General features: G+C 36.8%; 2 protein-coding genes and 1 long non-coding RNA gene across 7 annotated transcripts in view; 1 reads left to right on the top strand and 2 right to left on the bottom strand.

The window, feature by feature from the left end:
- On the top strand, positions 1–19,179 carry LOC117206807 (epidermal growth factor receptor kinase substrate 8-like). 5 transcript variants are annotated; one of them, XM_033446459.1, is made up of 11 exons: positions 1–131; positions 208–276; positions 10,233–10,306; positions 10,683–10,918; positions 11,119–11,458; positions 11,595–12,811; positions 13,094–13,211; positions 16,426–16,767; positions 16,830–16,998; positions 17,135–17,270; positions 17,339–17,407. In XM_033446459.1, exons 3-11 carry the CDS (start codon positions 10,261–10,263, stop codon positions 17,405–17,407), a joined length of 2,673 nt encoding a protein of 890 aa, XP_033302350.1. In that variant the 5' UTR covers positions 1–131; positions 208–276; positions 10,233–10,260. The 5 variants fall into 5 exon arrangements, with proteins under 5 accessions (XP_033302350.1, XP_033302348.1, XP_033302352.1 ...); XM_033446457.1 differs by lacking the exon at positions 208–276 and having other exon boundaries at positions 17,339–19,179; XM_033446461.1 differs by lacking the exon at positions 208–276 and having other exon boundaries at positions 16,426–16,749; positions 17,339–19,179.
- LOC117206811 lies at positions 5,072–7,370 on the bottom strand. The gene is made up of 3 exons (XR_004487438.1): positions 6,762–7,370; positions 5,960–6,204; positions 5,072–5,672 (listed from the first exon to the last, which is right to left on the bottom strand). It is a non-coding gene; the product is annotated as an uncharacterized LOC117206811 (long non-coding RNA).
- LOC117206808 (dihydropyrimidinase) overlaps positions 16,052–19,808 on the bottom strand; it is a 22,719-nt gene continuing 18,962 nt past the window's right edge. Inside the window, exon 11 of the mRNA XM_033446465.1 lies at positions 16,052–16,349. Coding sequence (XP_033302356.1) covers position 16,349 — 1 coding nt within the window. The 3' untranslated portion in view covers positions 16,052–16,348. The remainder of the gene's footprint in view (positions 16,350–19,808) is intronic.

The following is a 19,808-nucleotide window of genomic DNA, read 5'->3' on the forward strand; positions in this document are numbered from 1 at the left end:
GGTAGTCGTTCAGGTATTTCCAGTCGAGCATGTTCGGCACGTAGCTCTCTGCCAAAAGCTTCTCCTCCTTCTCTTTTCTCTTTCTTTTTTTCTCTTTTAGTGTGTGCATATTGTGAACATTTTGTAAATAGGTAAGTAAGAGACCGGTGTGAAACAGTTTTTTGTACGCATTTACGTCGCGCGAGCTGTGATTTTTTTTTTACCGAGTTGTTCCGTACGGATCCCAAATTGCGGAATAGAGGAATTCAGCAGACTCGGTGAAACGCTGCTGTCAAGGTATTTATGGAAATGATTTCTTGAGTGGAGTCATTGTACCGAGTACACCGACGTGGATTTCTCCCCGCGAAGAATCGTCTGTCGTGGTCACACCTGTTGCTCTACGTCTCCGATGATAATCAGCAGTCGACCATATATATCTATATATACATACTTCGTGCCTGGTCACGGTAACGGACTTCAATAAGAAAAATCCTACTATCGCGACAACATGCAATCGAATTCCATTAATTGACACATGTTTGTATTTTAACCGGATGTACTTTATTATCTTTCCTCCTTTATGAGAAAGATGTGCGGTCGATGTACTCGGTAATACGCACTTACGGGGAAAGATTCGATGCAATTTTATTTCCATCGAATACTTGATCGGAAATCGAAACGTAACACAATCGTACGGTAAACAATGCAAAGCCACGAGACAACGAGTTCATCTTGCGTCCCGATTATCGTGCTCCGAAAAAATTTTTATGCAAATGACACTTTGAAGTCATCATAAAAATATAGCGTACGATTTTCTCGCGATGTTAACTATGCAAACATTATAGAGTAATAAGATTTTGATTCTCCGTGCATAATTTTTATATATATAAGTATGCATTGTATGTAATGGTAAATAGTAGTGAACATTTTTGTCGCGTTATCAGCATTGCGTTAACGATGAATCGCAATGATTCATTGTTTTGGAACTTCATTTCTTTCTTATTTTTTTCACTAACATTTTTTATATATTTTTGATAAAATAATATATCCTGCGTTTTTGTTAAAAAGTGTAAATAATGGGATCAATGATTATAAAAATGAAAGAACAGCAAACATTTTTTCACCGTTTTATAAGGAGACATTTTCGTTAGACTTGTTAATGTTTTCGAATTTTGAATACTATCGTTCTTAATAAGATTGTGTTCATGTCAAATCGCATGTCTTGCGAAAATTCCTAAAATTTCTTATTGGCTGGATAGTTGATGTACAAATGCAATTACACGGGTTATTTCGTAAGTTTTTACGGTACTTATCTTTTATCCGCTAACAACGTGAATACGTAATTTACATTCTCTTCTCCTTTATAAGGTATAATAAAGATGAAACATAATTGGTGTAACTATAAATAATTAAATATATACAGAAATATGCGAAAAAGAACATAAAATTCCAATGAAACGTCCAGATTATTCTAATCCCTTAACGACACGCTCAAAGCATCGAAGATGTCTATGGTAAACTGTGACTGCACGGCAATCACCTGTAATTCACGCCTACGAAATACCTACGTATACTGATTATGACCGTCTTGACATAAATTGCAAATATTTATCGTACTCCGCGTGCATCGATATTGCATCGAACGACCTTCGATACCCTGAGAAAAAAGGGGATGGATTCATATAGTTTTTGCCACTCACGCGTTTACCACACATATCAAGCATAAATAATACTAGTTATACATAAATGTCTCGAAGTCAATACTTTTCGTAGCCACTGTATGAGATAACTTTGTAATATTTACTATGTAAAACTATTGTTGATCTATATTCGTAACAATATGAATTTGTATAAATATGCACAATTTGATAATCGATGACATCTCCGTGAAACAAATTTAATTTCTACTTTTTGTGCGTGACTTGTATATGATCGTTTACGAATAATTTCATTCTTCAGTTACGAAATACACACGAACAAATATAAAGTAGCGACTTTTGCATGACGTTGCCCGACGAATTCAAGGAACGCCGGAACATCGAGCATGTTTTGAAAATAATGTTATTACCCATTGTAATATCGATAAGCATTAATTGCGTTCGATTTAGAAAGCCGCAGTAAAATGTTCGAAAATTATCCTAAAATCTCGATAACGCGTATGTATCATTGACGGATCGGCACCACTGTGACAAAGCAATGGTTCACGGAAGTACATAATCTGTTCGCGATAGAAACGACGAAAATACTTATTTATCGACCAGGTATCACTGAGTTAATCAAGATGTTTCGATTAATCGAGATTAATACCGACCATGGATGCAAGTGAGTGAAAAGTTCATTCGCTCGGTCCATTCACTGCGAAACTTGTTCGCAACCGGCAGATCAGTAGGTATGCGAGGCGCATTGGCAACTTTCTTTCCACTTTTTCAGTGCTCATACCGCCGTATGTCCGCGATATGTTTACTTTCAACAGGCATTTACGTGTCGTACCTCCACAAATTGTTATTTTCTTGAAAGTTTTGGCCCTCGACTGGTACCAAGTCTTGCACAATTGACTTAATATTATTAATGAGATATCGCAAATCACAAGTTACACGTTATCAGTAAACTAGTGGATATTTCTGCAAATTTATTTTTTTATTATATCTCAGAATTGTTTTATCCACTTTGGATATTTGTATATACGTATCTTTATATATTATGTGCATTCTACTATCCCATATGTGCATAAAGATCAATATAAATGCAAAGTTGCGAAAAAGAAGTTTAACTTGCAGCTTGTAATTGTCAATTCATTGACATTATTACCTGATAAATTATTGTGCAACAGAATCCAGAGTATCGACTTTCATCCACGTATTGCATTTTAGGTAATTAATATGGTCCATCGTTAATAGTTTCTAGTTTGTTTCTTCGGTAATCTATCGCTGAATCTATGGTTGAAATAGAAGTGATAATTGACTCTATTAAAAGTATTGCTATTAAAGAGTACGGTTTTATTAAGTCGATCTAATTTGATCTGGTTTTATAGGTTGTGTAGCAGGTATCTTACCTTAGTATGAGACTTGACCGTTGAGACCTTAAGTGTTAATGCACAATAGTAATAGTTGTATCGAATGTGTCTTTGAAAATCCTTGTCAGAGCTTTTAAGATACTGGATACTTCACTATCTAATAGAATGTTTTGTGCCTTCTCTTAATATGTATTCCGGATGATGCTCGTATTAGCCTAGTAAGAAGTTCTAAAGCGATGGTTTAGTCCCTTTATATTGTATATATTTTATAGTATCTATCTTAGATTCTATCTATTTTATATTTTATATTATTTCTCCTTCGTTCAAAAACTTTAATTGATTCTTTATTTGGTTTCATCATACTCAACAGTTTTAAAACTGACTTCATAAAGTGACTCTCTGGTATTGTGTATGTAAAGTAAACAAGTGTTACGCGAGTAAAATATACTAATACTACGTATGTAAAATAAGCAAACATGTCTGGTACTTGTATCTTACTTACATTAGAAGTTTCGAAATTTCTTAGAAATATATCTTCGACAATTAATCAGATAAAATGGTCAACTGACATTATATGTTTAAAATTATTTTTTGATAAATCGACAAGAAACTAATAAAAAAAACTGGAGGATAATAAAATACTAAATTATTATAACAAAGAATGTAAAGGAAATGTATTGAAAAAATTCTCTCGAGATACTCCTTTTCCACTGTTTATTACCAATTCGATATACCTCATTATCTCGGAGGATCTAGAGTGATTTTAGTCCCTCGAGAAGGGTGAATAACCTTCGCCACGAGATATTCCACGCACTGGCGAATGAAGGGAATGCGAGCAGTTTGTTGCTCGTGCTATGATAAATCGAGAAGACGCGGATTTTACGATGTTGCTTGTAAACCACCTTGCACCAAGGAACGTTACGTTAACGACGGCATAAATTCCTCCCCTTTCTCGCGCACTCGAACCCCAATCTAACGAGCATGTTGCGTTACGTTGTCGCGAAAAGAAGAGGAAGGAAAGCCTCCAGGCGGAAAGCACAAAATTTTTGATCCAGACGAAATAAATCTTTTAAAAATGTCAAATTCCTCCTCCATTTTTTAAATCAATCACGCGGTACCATGATTATACGGCCCTTGTAAATTAACTTTGCGTAATTTTTTTATAGAACCAAGCTTTTTTTATTTCTATTCCAAATTTTTTGTATCCTAATCGGCGAGGATGGCGATAGCCAGTTAATGAAACAAAATCTTGGTCAGTTAACGAGGTGCTAGCTTGTGCGAGAAGAAAACGAGAATGTCAGATTTCCCGTTTCTCTCCCGTGTCATTTAGACTTCGCACTGCGAATCAGGTTCCATCCTGCATGCTCATTTCCAAGTCAGGCGGATAATATTCTTGAGTAATTTACCTGCATTACACGTATGTAACTGTGTTGCTTCTATACTTTGTAGGAAGCATGGAAATTTACAAAGGTGATTCTTAGTCTTGCAATGAAAATCTGGAAAGATGAAATAAATACATATGATCTGTGTAATTTGGCGCTTAAATCATTTTATCATTTATTAGGATATCTAGTATCCTTGAAAACTATTTTATAGATTAGATACTCGACGGCATGGTATTAAAATAGGCAATCGTTTTCTTATCTTTCGTAAATATTCAGGTCATTTTGAAATATAAAAACCAGAATTCTTATTTTCGAACAATGCGTTATTAGTTTTATTTTAAAAGAAATAATAATTCCACTACTTTTGGAATTAACAATTTCCAACGTTCTTCCCTGATTTTCTTTCTGATATTTTCTTTAGGTAGTCATCAAATAAAAGTTCCAAACACGGTGTTCAGCTGGAATACAACCGCCTCGCGGTAGAATTCCATCTTGGACGACGGAGAAGAAGGCATCAGAAGGTTGAATGCCGTTTCCGTCAAGTACGGTCAAGGACGTGGTTACTTCAGCGCATTCCCCGGATGAATTTTTCTCTCAGGGCGTGTCCGCATCCATAAGCAATTATACTTGTATACTTGTCGCAAGATCGTAGACATCCAAGCCTTATAATACGCTCCTTTTATCTTTTCTTATGTTCCTGTTCGTACATATTTCGATCGTGTTGACACATAATCGAATTCCAAAAGAATATGTACTTCGATCGGTGTTCTTTTTGCGTATTCAATCGGCCACGACCGATACTCCCGGGAATTTACGTAATTTAATCCTTAGCAGGGGATGGTGACATCTCGTGATAAGGGTTTCCATTTCCATCAATTCTCATTGGATACGATTGGTTGCGATTCTCATTGGAACCAACGCCGTAGGAATCTTACCGTCTTTATCTTCGATCGTGACAAACGATCGTTAACGGAGTGTGAATCGTAGATGGAATACTTCACTTTCTACTACACTTCGATCCGTGAATACTTGACTCCTACATCGATTATTAGTGCTTTATCGACCGGCTATTTTTATTACAGAGGAACAATGATTTGTTACTGTGTGGTACTTTTAAAAAATGAAAATAAATATTCATCGTCGTTTCTTAAATTCTTCCGTGTTAATGAGATGATGTAGCAAGAGTTTGCGCCGCGGGCGATACAATGTTTTGGCGCCCTCTATGCCCTTAATAGCGGACAGCTAGCTTCAACGCTCGAGGGCTCATGGTCTAGGAGTCTAACCTATCTAGTACACTGAAATCAAAAATTGACGTTGGATATATTTTCTGAAACATTGCATCTATACACTTTATGCGTTTTTAAAGCTTTCAATATTTACACATTACTACATGATTATTAGATTGTATTATTTATGCATTTTATATGATGAATATACTTAATATGCAAAGATATATAAAATATCCAAAATGAAGCACTTATTACAGTCTTTGATAGGTGAAACTCTATATCAGTAAATGAAATTTCTATTTAGAACTCGTTTCTTTAGCTATATTCATAAAAGTATGAAATAACATACATACATATAGTATTTTAGTGACTATGTATTTTATGTAGGGCGCTAATTCACGTTTCCGATAGATAATGCTTTTATTCCACTTTTTACCGCATAGTTCCTCAGATTATTTTATATCGATTGTATGTTCCTATATTTTATTTATCTTCGTTTTAGTACCACGATGAATTCTCAAGAGCTTTGTAAAGAGCGTTAGAATGTTCCTCACGGTTAAATATAGAGTCGCGAATTTGAGTTAGAACTGATAAAAATCTAGAATTCAGAGCGTCACTAATGAATTTAGCTCATAATCTCGAAATGCATCAATATTCGGTGACGAATGAAAGTATTATCACAGATTAGCGTTTCTTTTGAAATTCTATGTAAATATGTAAAAAATATGATTCTCCATTTAATTTTTTGCAATGTATAATTTTTAAGAGTTGTAACCAATTATGATATCGATTTCGATTCTTAAAATGGTTGTGAACAATCTTTATCCCAGATACTGTTATAACGAGGTTTCTGTTTTGGTTACAATTCCTATGTTGCTTCCAGATTATTATTCTTTTGATTATGTATCGATTACAAAACAATTTTAGAATTGAAATATTGCTCCATTGCGAACAATCCATTATGTGACTTTTATTACTTATTTTTATTGTATAGTTGCTTAAACCTCAGACTGGGAAATTATATTACATTAAAAATTCTCTGTTTTACAGATTTATACAGTATTTTATAGAAAAATCTGGTCTGTGGCAATACTTTTGTTCATCACTGTGTACACGACTTCGATTCTGAGGCATATAAACGAAGCCCACACTCACCTTCCTTCCTTTTCCCTTCCCTTTTCAACGTAGCTGTTATTAAGTCGCTGTTACGACACCTCTACACCGCGGTTACGACTTCGACCAGGGAACGAATTACTCCATCGTTCCCGTGCTCCGGGGCTCTAAACCTAACCTATAATCAACACGAATCGTCGATATATCGGATCACCTTGCGCCTTACCAAGCTTATTATTCATATACGTATACTCATCATGATGGTAACAATCGCGCGCGAGAAGATTGTTTTGCGTTTCTAACAAAGATAGTTAGGAACTTATTTAGACACTCTATTTACCAGATCCGTCAGTTCGTTCATGCGCGAAAAAAGATATATGAATCTGGCGCGGGAAAAGGGAGGAACGAAGATGGAGTATAAAAAAGAGACGTACAAGAGAGAGAGGGTTATAACAAGGCTCTCGATCTTGAGGAAACCAAACGAACGTTCCCACCGTCGATGATACAATCGATTTTTATCGAGTCACGTATCTCGTCTGGCGTTACGCAACGCCATTAACCGATCGCGATATAGTTCTACGACCCAAATCCATCGACACGTAAAATGATATACGTTTGAAGCGAAATTGGGCCGCGAAACAAAACGCCCTCGTTCTCAAACTGGCCACGTTTCGAACTCGTTTTCCGGCTTCCTGATTAAATCGCGAGAATTTCGCATATATTAAAATCTTATATATCCGTTTAGGCCTTAATGATATGGAGGAACGTTTAAATTACGTTAAGTAAGAAACCAGTGGGCGGTTTGAATTAGAAAGAATTACGATACGGAACGGAACGAAACAAAATGAGGAGGAAAAGTTGGTTTCTTTTTCTTTTTGTTTTTTTTTTTTTAATATGTTATTAAAGACTAGATTCTTGATTTCTAGGGATTAGAAACAGCATCGTTACAGTTGATACGAACGTGTAACAATGCCTTCTCCGTTATGTGGATTCCCAGCATGCCTAATCCCAGCAGTAGGTACGCATAGTGAAAGCATTCACCGAACGGACGAACGTTTATCCACCGGCAGGAACCAGCGTCGTTTCCACGTTTCAGATTTCGAATATTAATTACGTTCTCGCCGCTTTTACCGTAGTTTCATTGCGTCTGGAGAGAGAAAAACCGGAAAGACCGGGATCGTACGGCGCTTGTTCTTAAATACGTTCGATACATATACAACGCGACCAATCGCCGCTTGTCGATCCAAGTATCCCTGCTTCACTGGTTTTAACATTTGAAAATGACTGTTAGTTACGATCCAGCGTGGAAATCTGGTTAAATGTGTAAATTAAAAGCAGCTTGGCCACTGCTGTTTTTGGAAATCTGTTCAAAGAGAAACTGCACATTTCATTTTTCGATTGGACTTGTTTTCAGATACAGTTAGTTTATTTTTTTGAGTTCTCTTTTGCAAGGGAATATTTATCCATTTTATAAATACTTTCGTTTGAAGATATTAATTTTCAGTGGTTTTATAAATCCATTTCTACTAAATGAAATTGAATTATTTCGTTATCTGTTATATGGTAGCTTTAAACAGATGTTATTTCTGTTTACATAACTTCAAATGAATTACATAATGGATGCTATTTGCTGATTAATTTTATACGAATATCGTTTAAAAAGACACTGAATTAATTCACGCACCTAATATGTTCATTCTAGTAATTTCCTATCGTAGACTTACCTATCTTTGGTACATTATTTCGGTATCTAAGGAGGCTTAAAGATACAGATAAATATAGGTAACAATGGAAAACAGCAATAAATCACGATCACGTATTAGTCTAGGGATCTAGGCATCTGTAGAATTCAGTGTCCTTACTAATTACCTCGAATAAATCATCCGGTCCAAAACAAGCGCCTTCTCCGCATACGAGAAGACAAGCGAGGAATTGTATGCAACCGAAGGATCCTTAGGGCCTCTATCCAAACACCATTCACGTCCTTTAGCTATTAAATCTTCTCGTTATTTTTCATTTCACCTTTATCAGGCATTGTCCTATTTTAGACCGACTGTTCGATGGGCGAAGAAAATATTGTATTATTCGACGTTGTTATGCGAATCCCTTTGAACGACGTTTTGTTGAAAAGTAGACGCGTCTCGTTGCAAATTTACGACCTTTACGAACGAAATAGCCCGCCAAGCCCGCATCGACAGCTTTTATCCAGCACCTGGCTGAGACCGTCTGTTTGCGCCCGTATGGACGTGAGACGTTTACACTCGTTTAACAAAGCGTCGTCGAATCAAATAGGTTTCTCTCGGAGTAAATTCAGAATTTCACATTCCTCGCGCATAACTATGCAAAAACCAAGCCGTTTTCATAGTTTCTCTCTTTGCCCTGGTGCCACATAGAGAATATATCATTTCATATATTTCACAGAGGGGACCAATTTTTCCTGATATTTCATCCATTTGGAAAATAATAACGAGAAACGAAGGTTGTACGATAGAAGCGCGTTTGAAAAATCGGTGGAGGATAATATAGTATCTATTACAGGACGGTAATGGAATGTTAGGAAACGCCTGTCGAGGAATACAAATAGAGCTAGAAACTTGAATGACTACAAAACCCATTCATACCGGGCAACGATACATTCTGCAAAACTGAAATAGGAAAAAGTAATGTGAAAATTGCACGCGATTCAGAATAACTTTTTAATGAACGAAAAGCAAAGCAGATATTGTAACTCGCAATATTTCTACAGTGTCCTGTACGAGGAGAAAGATAAAAGAAGAAATCAAAAGGATTTGATTTTGTTTCTTGAATAAACTGAAAATTCCAAGTGATTCAGGATGGCTTCTTAATGAACAGAAAGCAAAACACTTGCGATATCCAAATTGAACATGAAAAAAAATAATAAAAGAGGGGATTAAAAGAAATCAAAGTTTCTTGAGTAAACTAAAGCATCTTTTTCTATTTATTTACCAAGTCTTTCGAATTCTGGAATTCCTTTTCGGGTACACAGCGGTATTTTCGTCCTTCTGTACATCTTAGCGCCACACAACTCGCGAGGAGACTCGTTTCTGCAAATGTGTTTGTCGATGAATAATATTTATTGGCCCATTGTGTCCGCGGGATCTCACCTCCGGACGCAGAGGTTCGATAAGTGGAAGGCACGCGAAAGGAATTCTCTACATGTCTGGCGAGCGAATTAGGCTCATTGGAATTTCACTTTGGTTACAAGCAGGCTTTCGTGCCGCCAAGTATGGTCCCCATGACCCGGTAGCCGGATACGATACGCGACGTGCGAGTATCGCTCGTCTCTATCATTAAGTTATTAAACCTGTACGCCTAACAAACTTCTGTGACATCGTTATTCTCATTATATTATGCGGTGAATTTTCTAACAAGAAAATCATTTCGAATAAAATAAAACAACAATTTTTCAATAGGAAATAGCACTTTGTTAAATTTATAAAATAATGCTGGAGTATTTATTTCTTCAACTTGGATATTTGTTGTTTGTTGCAGATAAAGGATAAACGATTGTCTGGTCACAATGCCGTACTACAACAGTGGACACAGTCCTTCCACCTATAATAAAGGTAATAGTGACATAATGTTAGATTGCTTCTCCTTGCCATCGTTAAACTTAACTAGGATCAAATTATTGTAACAAGTAGATTGCGGATTTTCATGCACTTATTTATTTATAAGGAAATATAGTACTTGTTATAATATTTAATAGGCAGAGTATATCTCGGCTCCATCTTCTCCATTTCATTTCAAAAGTATGAATTTGCATAGGTAATCTACGGTATTACTCATCAGTGTATCGTTTTACAATGATCGTTAAAGCTCTCTCTATATATATGTTTCTTGTTTGTCACAGTTAAATAGCAGTAGTTTGTTATTAAATTAATCGAAGCACTCGAATGATAATTGAAACAGTTATTAAACGAATTAACAATGATACATCAGATGGAGGGTCGAGTGGTCCATCGAGCACATCGGGCGGCCGCGTGAGCAGTTCCGAGCCGACGTACATGATGGAGCATTTGGCCACGTTCACGGTCACGAAGGAAACCGGTATTGTTTATCCAGCGGACGGTATGCGGCGACTTTTGCAGTTGGAGAAGAGTAACGGCATCTGGAGTCAAAAGATGCAGCTCCGTCTGGAACGGAACTGGGTGCTGATCATGGACAACGAGACGGGGGTAAAGATTCCTCTTCAGACACACAGAGAAATTCTCCACTGATTTTTCCAGTGAAAAGAGAAAAGAACCGTATAGTAACTAGCTTGTGTAGTTACCGTAGGCGAACGATCAAATACGAAGTGGAACATTTGTGAAATTACTTTACGTTACGAGTCTCGAGGCAATTTCACTTAATGCATCGTTGATAAATTCGTATGCAGGCCGTCATGGAGCGATTCCCAGCCTCGTTGATACAGGAACCGACCGCGTTCACGTCGAGGGACCCTATGGAGATGTATAACAACATTCTCGTCTTCACAGTGGCGGATGACAGTGGTTCCGGTCAACGGGCAGAAATGCATATATTCCAGTGTCAAAGCGTCTCGGCACAGGATCTCGTCGAGGATCTAAAGATGCTACAAATGGGTAAACTGGTACCCGGTGGTTCGCCAAGGGGACCGAGAGGTCGTATACCACCGCCTCCTACTTTACCACCGCCAGAACCACCCTTAAACGGGGTTAACGTCCGAGAACAAGTATCTGCCTTTAACGCCAACAATGGTAGGTTCTTTCGTTTCTTCTCCTTCTTTTTTCCTTCCTTCTGCTTGTTTCTTATTTTTGTCTACTTACTTTCTTGAATATTTCATGAAGCGTATAGACGCATATAAAAATGGAGTAATTTAATTCTGCGTTACAGCCGACGGTCAAAACGATATATCTCGCGAGGAGAACAACGACGAGGTATCCTCGACGTCCTCTGAGAAATACGAACGCGACGTAACCATTCTGAACCATTGTTTCGACGACATTGAGAAATTTATCGCGCGTCTGCAACACGCAGCGGCTGCTTCCAAAGAGTTGGAACGTCGAAGGCGCAATCGGAAGTCGAAGAAGAGAAATCTGGGCGATGGAATGCTAACAATGAGGGCGAAACCACCTCCGGAGATGGAATTTATCGATATATTCCAAAAGTTTAAGCTGTCGTTCAACTTGCTAGCCAAACTGAAGGCTCACATTCACGACCCTAACGCTCCTGAACTGGTACACTTTCTCTTTACGCCGCTGGCTTTGATCGTGGACGCGTCTCACGATACTAATTACGATCCGAACTTGCCGAGCAAAGTGGTATCGCCGTTATTGACTAGGGAAGCGGTTAACTTATTGATCAATTGTGTCACCAGTAAAGAAACAGAGCTTTGGCATTCACTGGGCGACACGTGGTTAATACCACGCGATCAATGGAAAGGTCACGTTCCCCCGTATCACCCTATATTTATGGACGGTTGGTCCCCGGAGTATCCGATACCAGAGGATAGAGACCACGATCATCTGGCTTCCTTGTTAAACGCTGACAAACAAAAGAGGGACGAGCTCCCTGAACAACAAAACGATCCGTACTATAACCACCGAGAAGTGGACGAGTCTCATTATAGCAGCGATTACTTAGAGTACGAGAGTAGAGAAGAGCGTGCTGGTAACGAGTACTTTGATAGAAATTACGGGACTGCCTCGGAGTTGTATGGTAGAGAAGAAAGAGTAGTCGATCAAACGAGAGCGCACAGCGATATATCCGTGGACTCGATCGAAAGAACACCGAGAGCCGCCGGTATGGAAAGGGCTCAGGAAGCTTGGTTAGACGATCTGGTAGCCAGACACGCGAAGATCGTACAGGTTACCTATCCGAGGACGGCGAACAATGATAAGGAGTTGACCGTTGTCAGAGGCGAATACCTGGAGATCCTCGACGATAGCAGGAAATGGTGGAAGGCGAGGAATTCGAGAGGGCAGGTCGCGCACGTGCCTCACACCATCGTCACGCCTCACAATCCATCTCATTCTAACGATAACGACGTCTTCAACAATCCTTTGTACACGAGCCGATACCCGCGACAGGGGCACGGCTATAATTACGAGGTGAGAGACATTCTGGCTTCTATATCCTTAAAGAAAAGCAATTACACGGGAATGGTTGTGAAAGCTTGATTACAGAAAGAATAATTACCGTTACGAAACTATGTCACTGCCCGTGATCATTATAATTATCATAGAATTGCTTTCTGATAATTATATATAAATTAACAAGTAACATATGTATATATAATATAATACCTTAACCAAGATTCAATAAGTAATAGATTTGCACGATTATCTTAGTCAAGATATCGTTCTACGATAAAAGTTACTTTTAAATTTCAGGATTCCGAAATCGAAAGGACCAGCACTAGTCCAGGACCAGAAGCCACCCATCGAACACACGCGATCCCACCGCCTGCACCCGCAGATTGGGTGAGAAAAGAGAGACTCGGGAAAAAAGGTGAATTCCGGTACTTTTAAGCTATTTAGTGACTCAGAGTCGTGTAATTTTGTCCATTGCTTGAGGGATCGGAGAGAAATCGAATCAATAGGATAACTTTAAGTTGTGGTCGTCGATATCAGGAGACTTACCACGCTGGACCACCCAAGCAGTATGCAGCTAAAGTGCTTGAGACTTTCACGGCTTGGGTTCCTGTGGTTCAAGCTATCGAAGGCTTATTTCTCGATAGTTTCAGCCGCAAGATAAAGCATGCTATGTTGGAAATGATCAATAATTCAACGAATATATTAGCGCCACAGCGTTTATGTTGTGCCTTAAATTGCTGTACAAGTTGTACGTTCTGTTCTTGTAAGCGTTCTATGGTTTCCAATCTTTTTCTTTTTTTGTCAATACCGTGTTTTTTCTATTTGTATATATCATATAAATATATAAAGAGGTATATGTGAGCAATATCTAGGTCGAATTATCAACTATCGTTATCGCAATAGGGACAAGGTAACTGGAGAAATTGTATTTGTTGGTTTTGTCGTTCAATTTCTTCGATCTCTTATCCAAAGTTTTCTTCTAGAATTTCTTTTATAATTTATATCGATGCATCAAATGCTGCTTCTTTTCTTTCTCCCCCCTAAAGCCCTAAGATAAGACGATGATTTTATCAGATACAATACAATACAAGTTTGCAATCAAAAATAGAATTGCAGTGAATGTAATAGGATGGAACTTATTTTATAATACACGAACAAAATTATTCGATATTTTATAAGCAACTTACACACGACTTTCATCTTCCACGTTTGTTAAAAACATAACCGACGTCGTTATACAAATCTCGTTGTATAGCAAAATCTCAACATCATCTGACATTTTACTACAGTCCATTAGAAGTGTTCGATCTTATTTTAATACCGTACCTTTTTCTTTTATAGTGACCGTAGGGACGATACCATATTTTTTATATTTATCGACTAACCAAATCTTAGTATATAATATTATACACGTACTTAACAGAACAAAGGATAATATGTATAGTTTCATTGTTAGAAAAAGAAAAAAAAAAAATACGTTGTAACGTAAAGGCGTCGAGTCAAGTGGACTGGTTAGAAGTTTTCCAAATCGATTAGCGTCGAACTGGTGAAAATTTCGAATGCAATTTTCGTGCGTCTCCGCTGAAGAGATCGTGGTGAAGTCACTGTGTCCGTCCATTATTATTACATATTCGGCTTCACTATGACAAAACAAAAGCTTGTATGTAGCTAATCGTAAATTAAAGCTGTTGATAAAATTCCTCTTGGAACAATAGGAAACGTTGCTCTTGTTTCTCACGTCGAGTCGAAACGACGTCAAGTAAGTGTACTTACATTCGTCAATGTTCTGACTTACTTCTTCCTTTATCAATGGCTTTAATCATCGACACGAATCTTTCTCTCGATGCTTGTACGTGACGTCACATGTGTCTGTATGCATCAGTGTGAATAAGCTTGTACAAATACGCGAAGGGTAACGCCGAGGCAGAAGAATCGTTGGATTTTCGCCATTCCCCTCCTACGAATCGTAAGATAAGACTGGAAGATCGAACCGAGCTCTACGCATGATGACGATCAAAATTACCTGTACGATCAGAGAGTGAGAGGAAAGAACGTAGCTTATTTTCTGTTATCTATACCTCTATAACGTGGATGCGGAGAAATTCTGCGGCTACTGATTTATAATATTTCGAGAAACATCTCGAGCTCGGCGCGGACTAACTGTACGACACGTTGTTGCGATTTTGCACATTGATCATACTCTATTATAGTTTTAAACAGATGGATAACGGAGCATCGTTGCGATATTGCGGTGACGACACTAAGCATCGTAGCAAATTTCACATTCACAAATTTTGCATATTTATCCGATGTTTCGTATTTCGGAATTTTTATATTTACAAGAATGCGAAGAAAAGACAATGTAGAGAATGTTGTGAATGTTAAATAGCACGGTTATCGTTACTGTGAAATCGCAACAATATCGCATTGTTTGTTCGCGTCGAACTTTAAGCTTCCTCGCTTGCGAAAGTCGAGCTACTCTTCCAGATTCATTAAAAAAAAAAAAAAAAAAAAAAAAAAAAATGATATTTGCTTCGTTGATTAATACATTGATATTCCATTATCTCTAATAATTGCACACACGACGTTCAGACGCTCGATTGGTCGAAAAATGTATAGCCACGAACTTGGTACGGTAGCTCGACATTGGCTCTTGCAATTTGCTCGTTGAAATTAATCTTCCAGCATGGCAATGATTAAAGAGAAAGTGAAAGACGCGAAGCAAAGTGTGCGTATAACGACGAACGCTAGAACGTTGCTTTCCCATTGCCCTAAAGTTTCGTAGTAACATCCTGGTATAGAGACAATTATGCGTAATTATCGATTTATTCTCGAGCGAAAAGATTATTTATACGCAGAAATCAATGGTAGAGCCGTTCTCGACGATACGATGTTAACTAGTCGACCTAAAAATGTTATACGCGAGAAACGATATCACAGAGGGAAACACGTTCAACGATACTTGCAAATTAGATCTTGAAATTCTTCTTCGCACCTTCAATCTCTTTAGGATACTATTCTAATCGTGTAGCAACGATCGACCATCGTGCGAGCAATCTCTACGAACCGTGAAAATTCTTCCACGAGGGACACTTTGCAATTAATAATTAAAAATACGATGCACGATCACGTAATCTACATTTTCTATTCGCTCTTCGAACGAGTGAAATCTTTTCTTTTCTTTTTTTTTTTTTTTTTTTTCTTAACTTTTTAATTTGTTTTGTGTCCACGGAATGGGGATTACGATCCGTCCAATATTTTGTTGCACTGTAATTTATGTACATCACTTGATTAATAAATATACTCGGTTACAGATAGTACTTGTTTTTATGCGTATAACACTTAGTTGATAGTAGTATAGTATTTATTTGGTTGAGAAACAAAGTATCGTATCTGTTACTTTTCTCTCATTACGTCTTACGCCGGTATCTTTACTGTGGCCCCGTTGCGTTTGCTTAAACTGTGCTTCTTAATGTGATCGTCCATTGAAAAAGTGTTTAGTGATATTGTGCTCCAGGAATGTTGGGGTAAGTGGGTTTAGTCGTTTTAACGTCTGTGAAATTAAGTATTTAAATATTATTTTATCTTATCGATTATTAATAGTATTATGCGTGCTAATTAAATTTCAGATGAATCTAGCGAAGAGACGAAGTCTATCGGTAGCAATAAAGTGTCATTCGCCATTGATTATGAAACTAATGATGATAAAAAGGAATCGCCTATCGATAGACCGGAAATCAGAGATAAGAAACCAAAGTCCAACGAATTGACGCAAGTGGTTGAAATTCACCCACCACCTCCGTATGCGAACGATGAAATTGTGCCGGAAACACCAACAACACCATCGACATTGGTAACACCTTTTGTACCACCGCCACCTCCACCGCCTCCTCTAGAGAATGAGTTATCCATTTCTTCGACAACTTCGACCATGTCGTCTGTTACATTGAAGAGTAATCATTCAATTAGCGGTAATATACACATTTTTACAACGCACAAAACTGTTTAATACCTGGTGTGTTTGCTTTTCAAGGAAAGAAAACCGAGAAGGAAATGCAACAGGAACTGAGACAAGTATTAATGATATTCCGTGAGAAGAAGGAGCATTATAACGATAGTATGAATCGCGAACCTGCCTTGGACAAATATTCCACCCCTCGAGAAGTACAGTATTGGCTGGCAGCCAAAGGATTTTCAGAAAAGTATGATACAGTTGGGTTATTAGTTATCATGTACAAAGAATGTTTCCTTACGCAAGCCCAGAATGCAATTAATAAGAAAATTTAATAGTTGAATGTTTGACAATTTAAGAAATTGAAAAATGCTTAATTTTTTCAGAACTTGTAAACAGCTAAAAGATATGACTGGTTTGGAGGTATTCGATTTAACTAAACGACAACTGGAACAGTATTGCGGTATTACAGAAGGTAGCAAACTCTATGGTCAAATTTTAGCTGCACGAACTGAAAGCGAGGTGAGTAAATGTCAAAAATAAAACTTGCAGATTTTAAATGCGGCAATTTAACTTTTTTACATTTGTAGAAGCATCCTCGGATGTCAGAATTAAAACAAATATTGGAGAAAGCTCGACATAAAGTTGAAGAACAATGAAACATTCACCGCCAAATACTCCATAGAAATATACAATAAGAATTGTACATATCTTCCGATTGTATGTATTTAAAATCACACACATACATCAAGAAATTATGAAGCAAAATGAATTATGAGCAATATCACATACACCGGTAAATATGTACTTAGGCATTTTTACAAATCAAATATTTAACTGAGATTCTTTATTCCATTTTCTACAATACGTTGATACATATATACCATTAATGACAACAGGCAATGTTTGTCAATATCCGTAAGAAACATCATTCTCCAAGTAACAACGTGATATTTCCACGACGAGTGTTATTAGTAGAAAATTAGAAACATCAGTTCAATATTGATGTCAAGTCTTTATTTCAAGCGATCACATACATTGTAACAGACATAAATAGGTACTCTAGCTGTATCATTCATTATATCGATAAACTATACACTTCTTTCGAATACTCGACTCGAGGTCACGCAACGTGAACACATTGATAATTATATTTTTATAAAGGTAAATCTGTTATAAAGCCCTCACAATATTTGTCATTTAAATAATAAATTCCCGTACAAACTTTTATATTAGCAAATGGAATACAGTAATGCACCTATCGAATGCGTCAATGTAAAACTTTTTACAAAGAAATAGAAATGATTGCTATTGAACGAACGCAACATGCACAATAACGGTGTTAAGACTTAATGAACGTTAATAGTCTACAGGCTATAAAAAGAAACGGAGACAACGCTTTTCATTAAATCGTATGATACGTTGAACAAAGTGAAATCGTTTTCTGGTTAATCAAGCTCCAAGCAGTCTTATATAATCAAATACGTCCAGCTATATAATTATCGTTAGAAGACAAAACAATAGATCTAGGGAAACGTTTTCGCAATAGAATTATTTCGGTAAAATAATTACAACGTATCGCCTATAAGATTACTACCATAAATTATTTCAAAATATAACGAAGCATGTTGCTTTCCGTGATCCCTAACAACTTATTACACAGGCTCTACGCGTGTATGTAGAAACTCTTAAAAACGTTCCTGAAATTTCGATACAAAATCTACGTTGAAAAACTCTCAGACATCTTGTTCTTAAATGCGATCTAAGTCTCGTCCTAAAAATGCGTCACAACGTTATTCGCGTTTTCTGTAAGTGCTACGATAGTACCAAACATTTTGGTCATTTACGAGTAGCTCAGACAAGCCTCTTACGCTCGTAAAGTTTCGAGTTTATCCACCTTATACGATAATAATTACGTAATGAATATTTATTATGCGACGATTATTACTGTTTAGTATCATTTACCCTTAATGTTATTATTATTGTTAAAATCATTATCGTTAACTTTACTTTCGTAGACGTACGTGTCTTAAGGATTTAATAAAAGTATCATTGGATACATTATTTCATTGACAGAGTTTTCTTCAAAAAAGAAATGGGTAATCCTTGCAACGTGTTAAAAATCGGAATGTAGGATTTATGTTATTAAAGTATTGAAAAAACATTCTTTTTTCACGCAACATGTGACTCGACTAATTAAATCAAATAGTACTAAGTGACTTTGTAAATATATCTTTTCATGTAAAATTTTGTAACAGCAATCGTAAGCGAACAAGTGTGCGTTCTTGTCAAATACATCACATTAACGTCTTCCTTCCGGCACAATGTTGTTAATTTGTGATCTTTAGCGTCTTTGTCTGCGTGATCTATTTATGAATTTGTGCGTATTTCAGTTAATATAATATTATTACAAGCTTATCGTTGTTAAACGCTGAAATTTTCTTCGTTTTGGTAAATTTTCAAAAGTTTGTACATTTTTAAAGCAGAGAAATGCTACTCTGTATCATCGAAACAGGAAAAACTCCTAATGCCAAATATTTAATTACGTTACTTGTTTCAATATTATCGTAAGTTTCAAGATCACTTTATCGTTTGAACTATTCTAAACTCGCAAATATTCTACAACTATGGTAAAAATATAGTGAAAATTATTCAAAAGATTTCCCGTTTTTCATTTCTCAACTATTTGTTCCAACTTACAGACTTCCATCCTTTTATATGATAATTAAATTACATATCAATATCTGACGAACATTCAAATGTAACTTCGCATATATAGTTTATAACACGATTACTTAATCCTTTGCAAAATAACAATCTTTCAAGTTCCTCGAATTGTTAAACTAAGGATTACTTTAATATTTACACTCATTACAATTAACAATATAATTAACCGAAACGTAACGCTAGACTGCGATAGAGAAACAAAACAATTATTGTTTAATCGAGGATTGACTTAAAATTAATGGTACGGTGTTCGATTCTACGGTTAATGATAGCATATAAAATATATAATATTAACATTATGCCCGTAAAACAGTTGCATGCCAGTAGTGAACC

Source organism: Bombus bifarius, unplaced genomic scaffold, assembly GCF_011952205.1.
Source record: "Bombus bifarius isolate JDL3187 unplaced genomic scaffold, Bbif_JDL3187 scf7180000008008, whole genome shotgun sequence".
Taxonomy (NCBI): domain Eukaryota; kingdom Metazoa; phylum Arthropoda; class Insecta; order Hymenoptera; family Apidae; genus Bombus; species Bombus bifarius.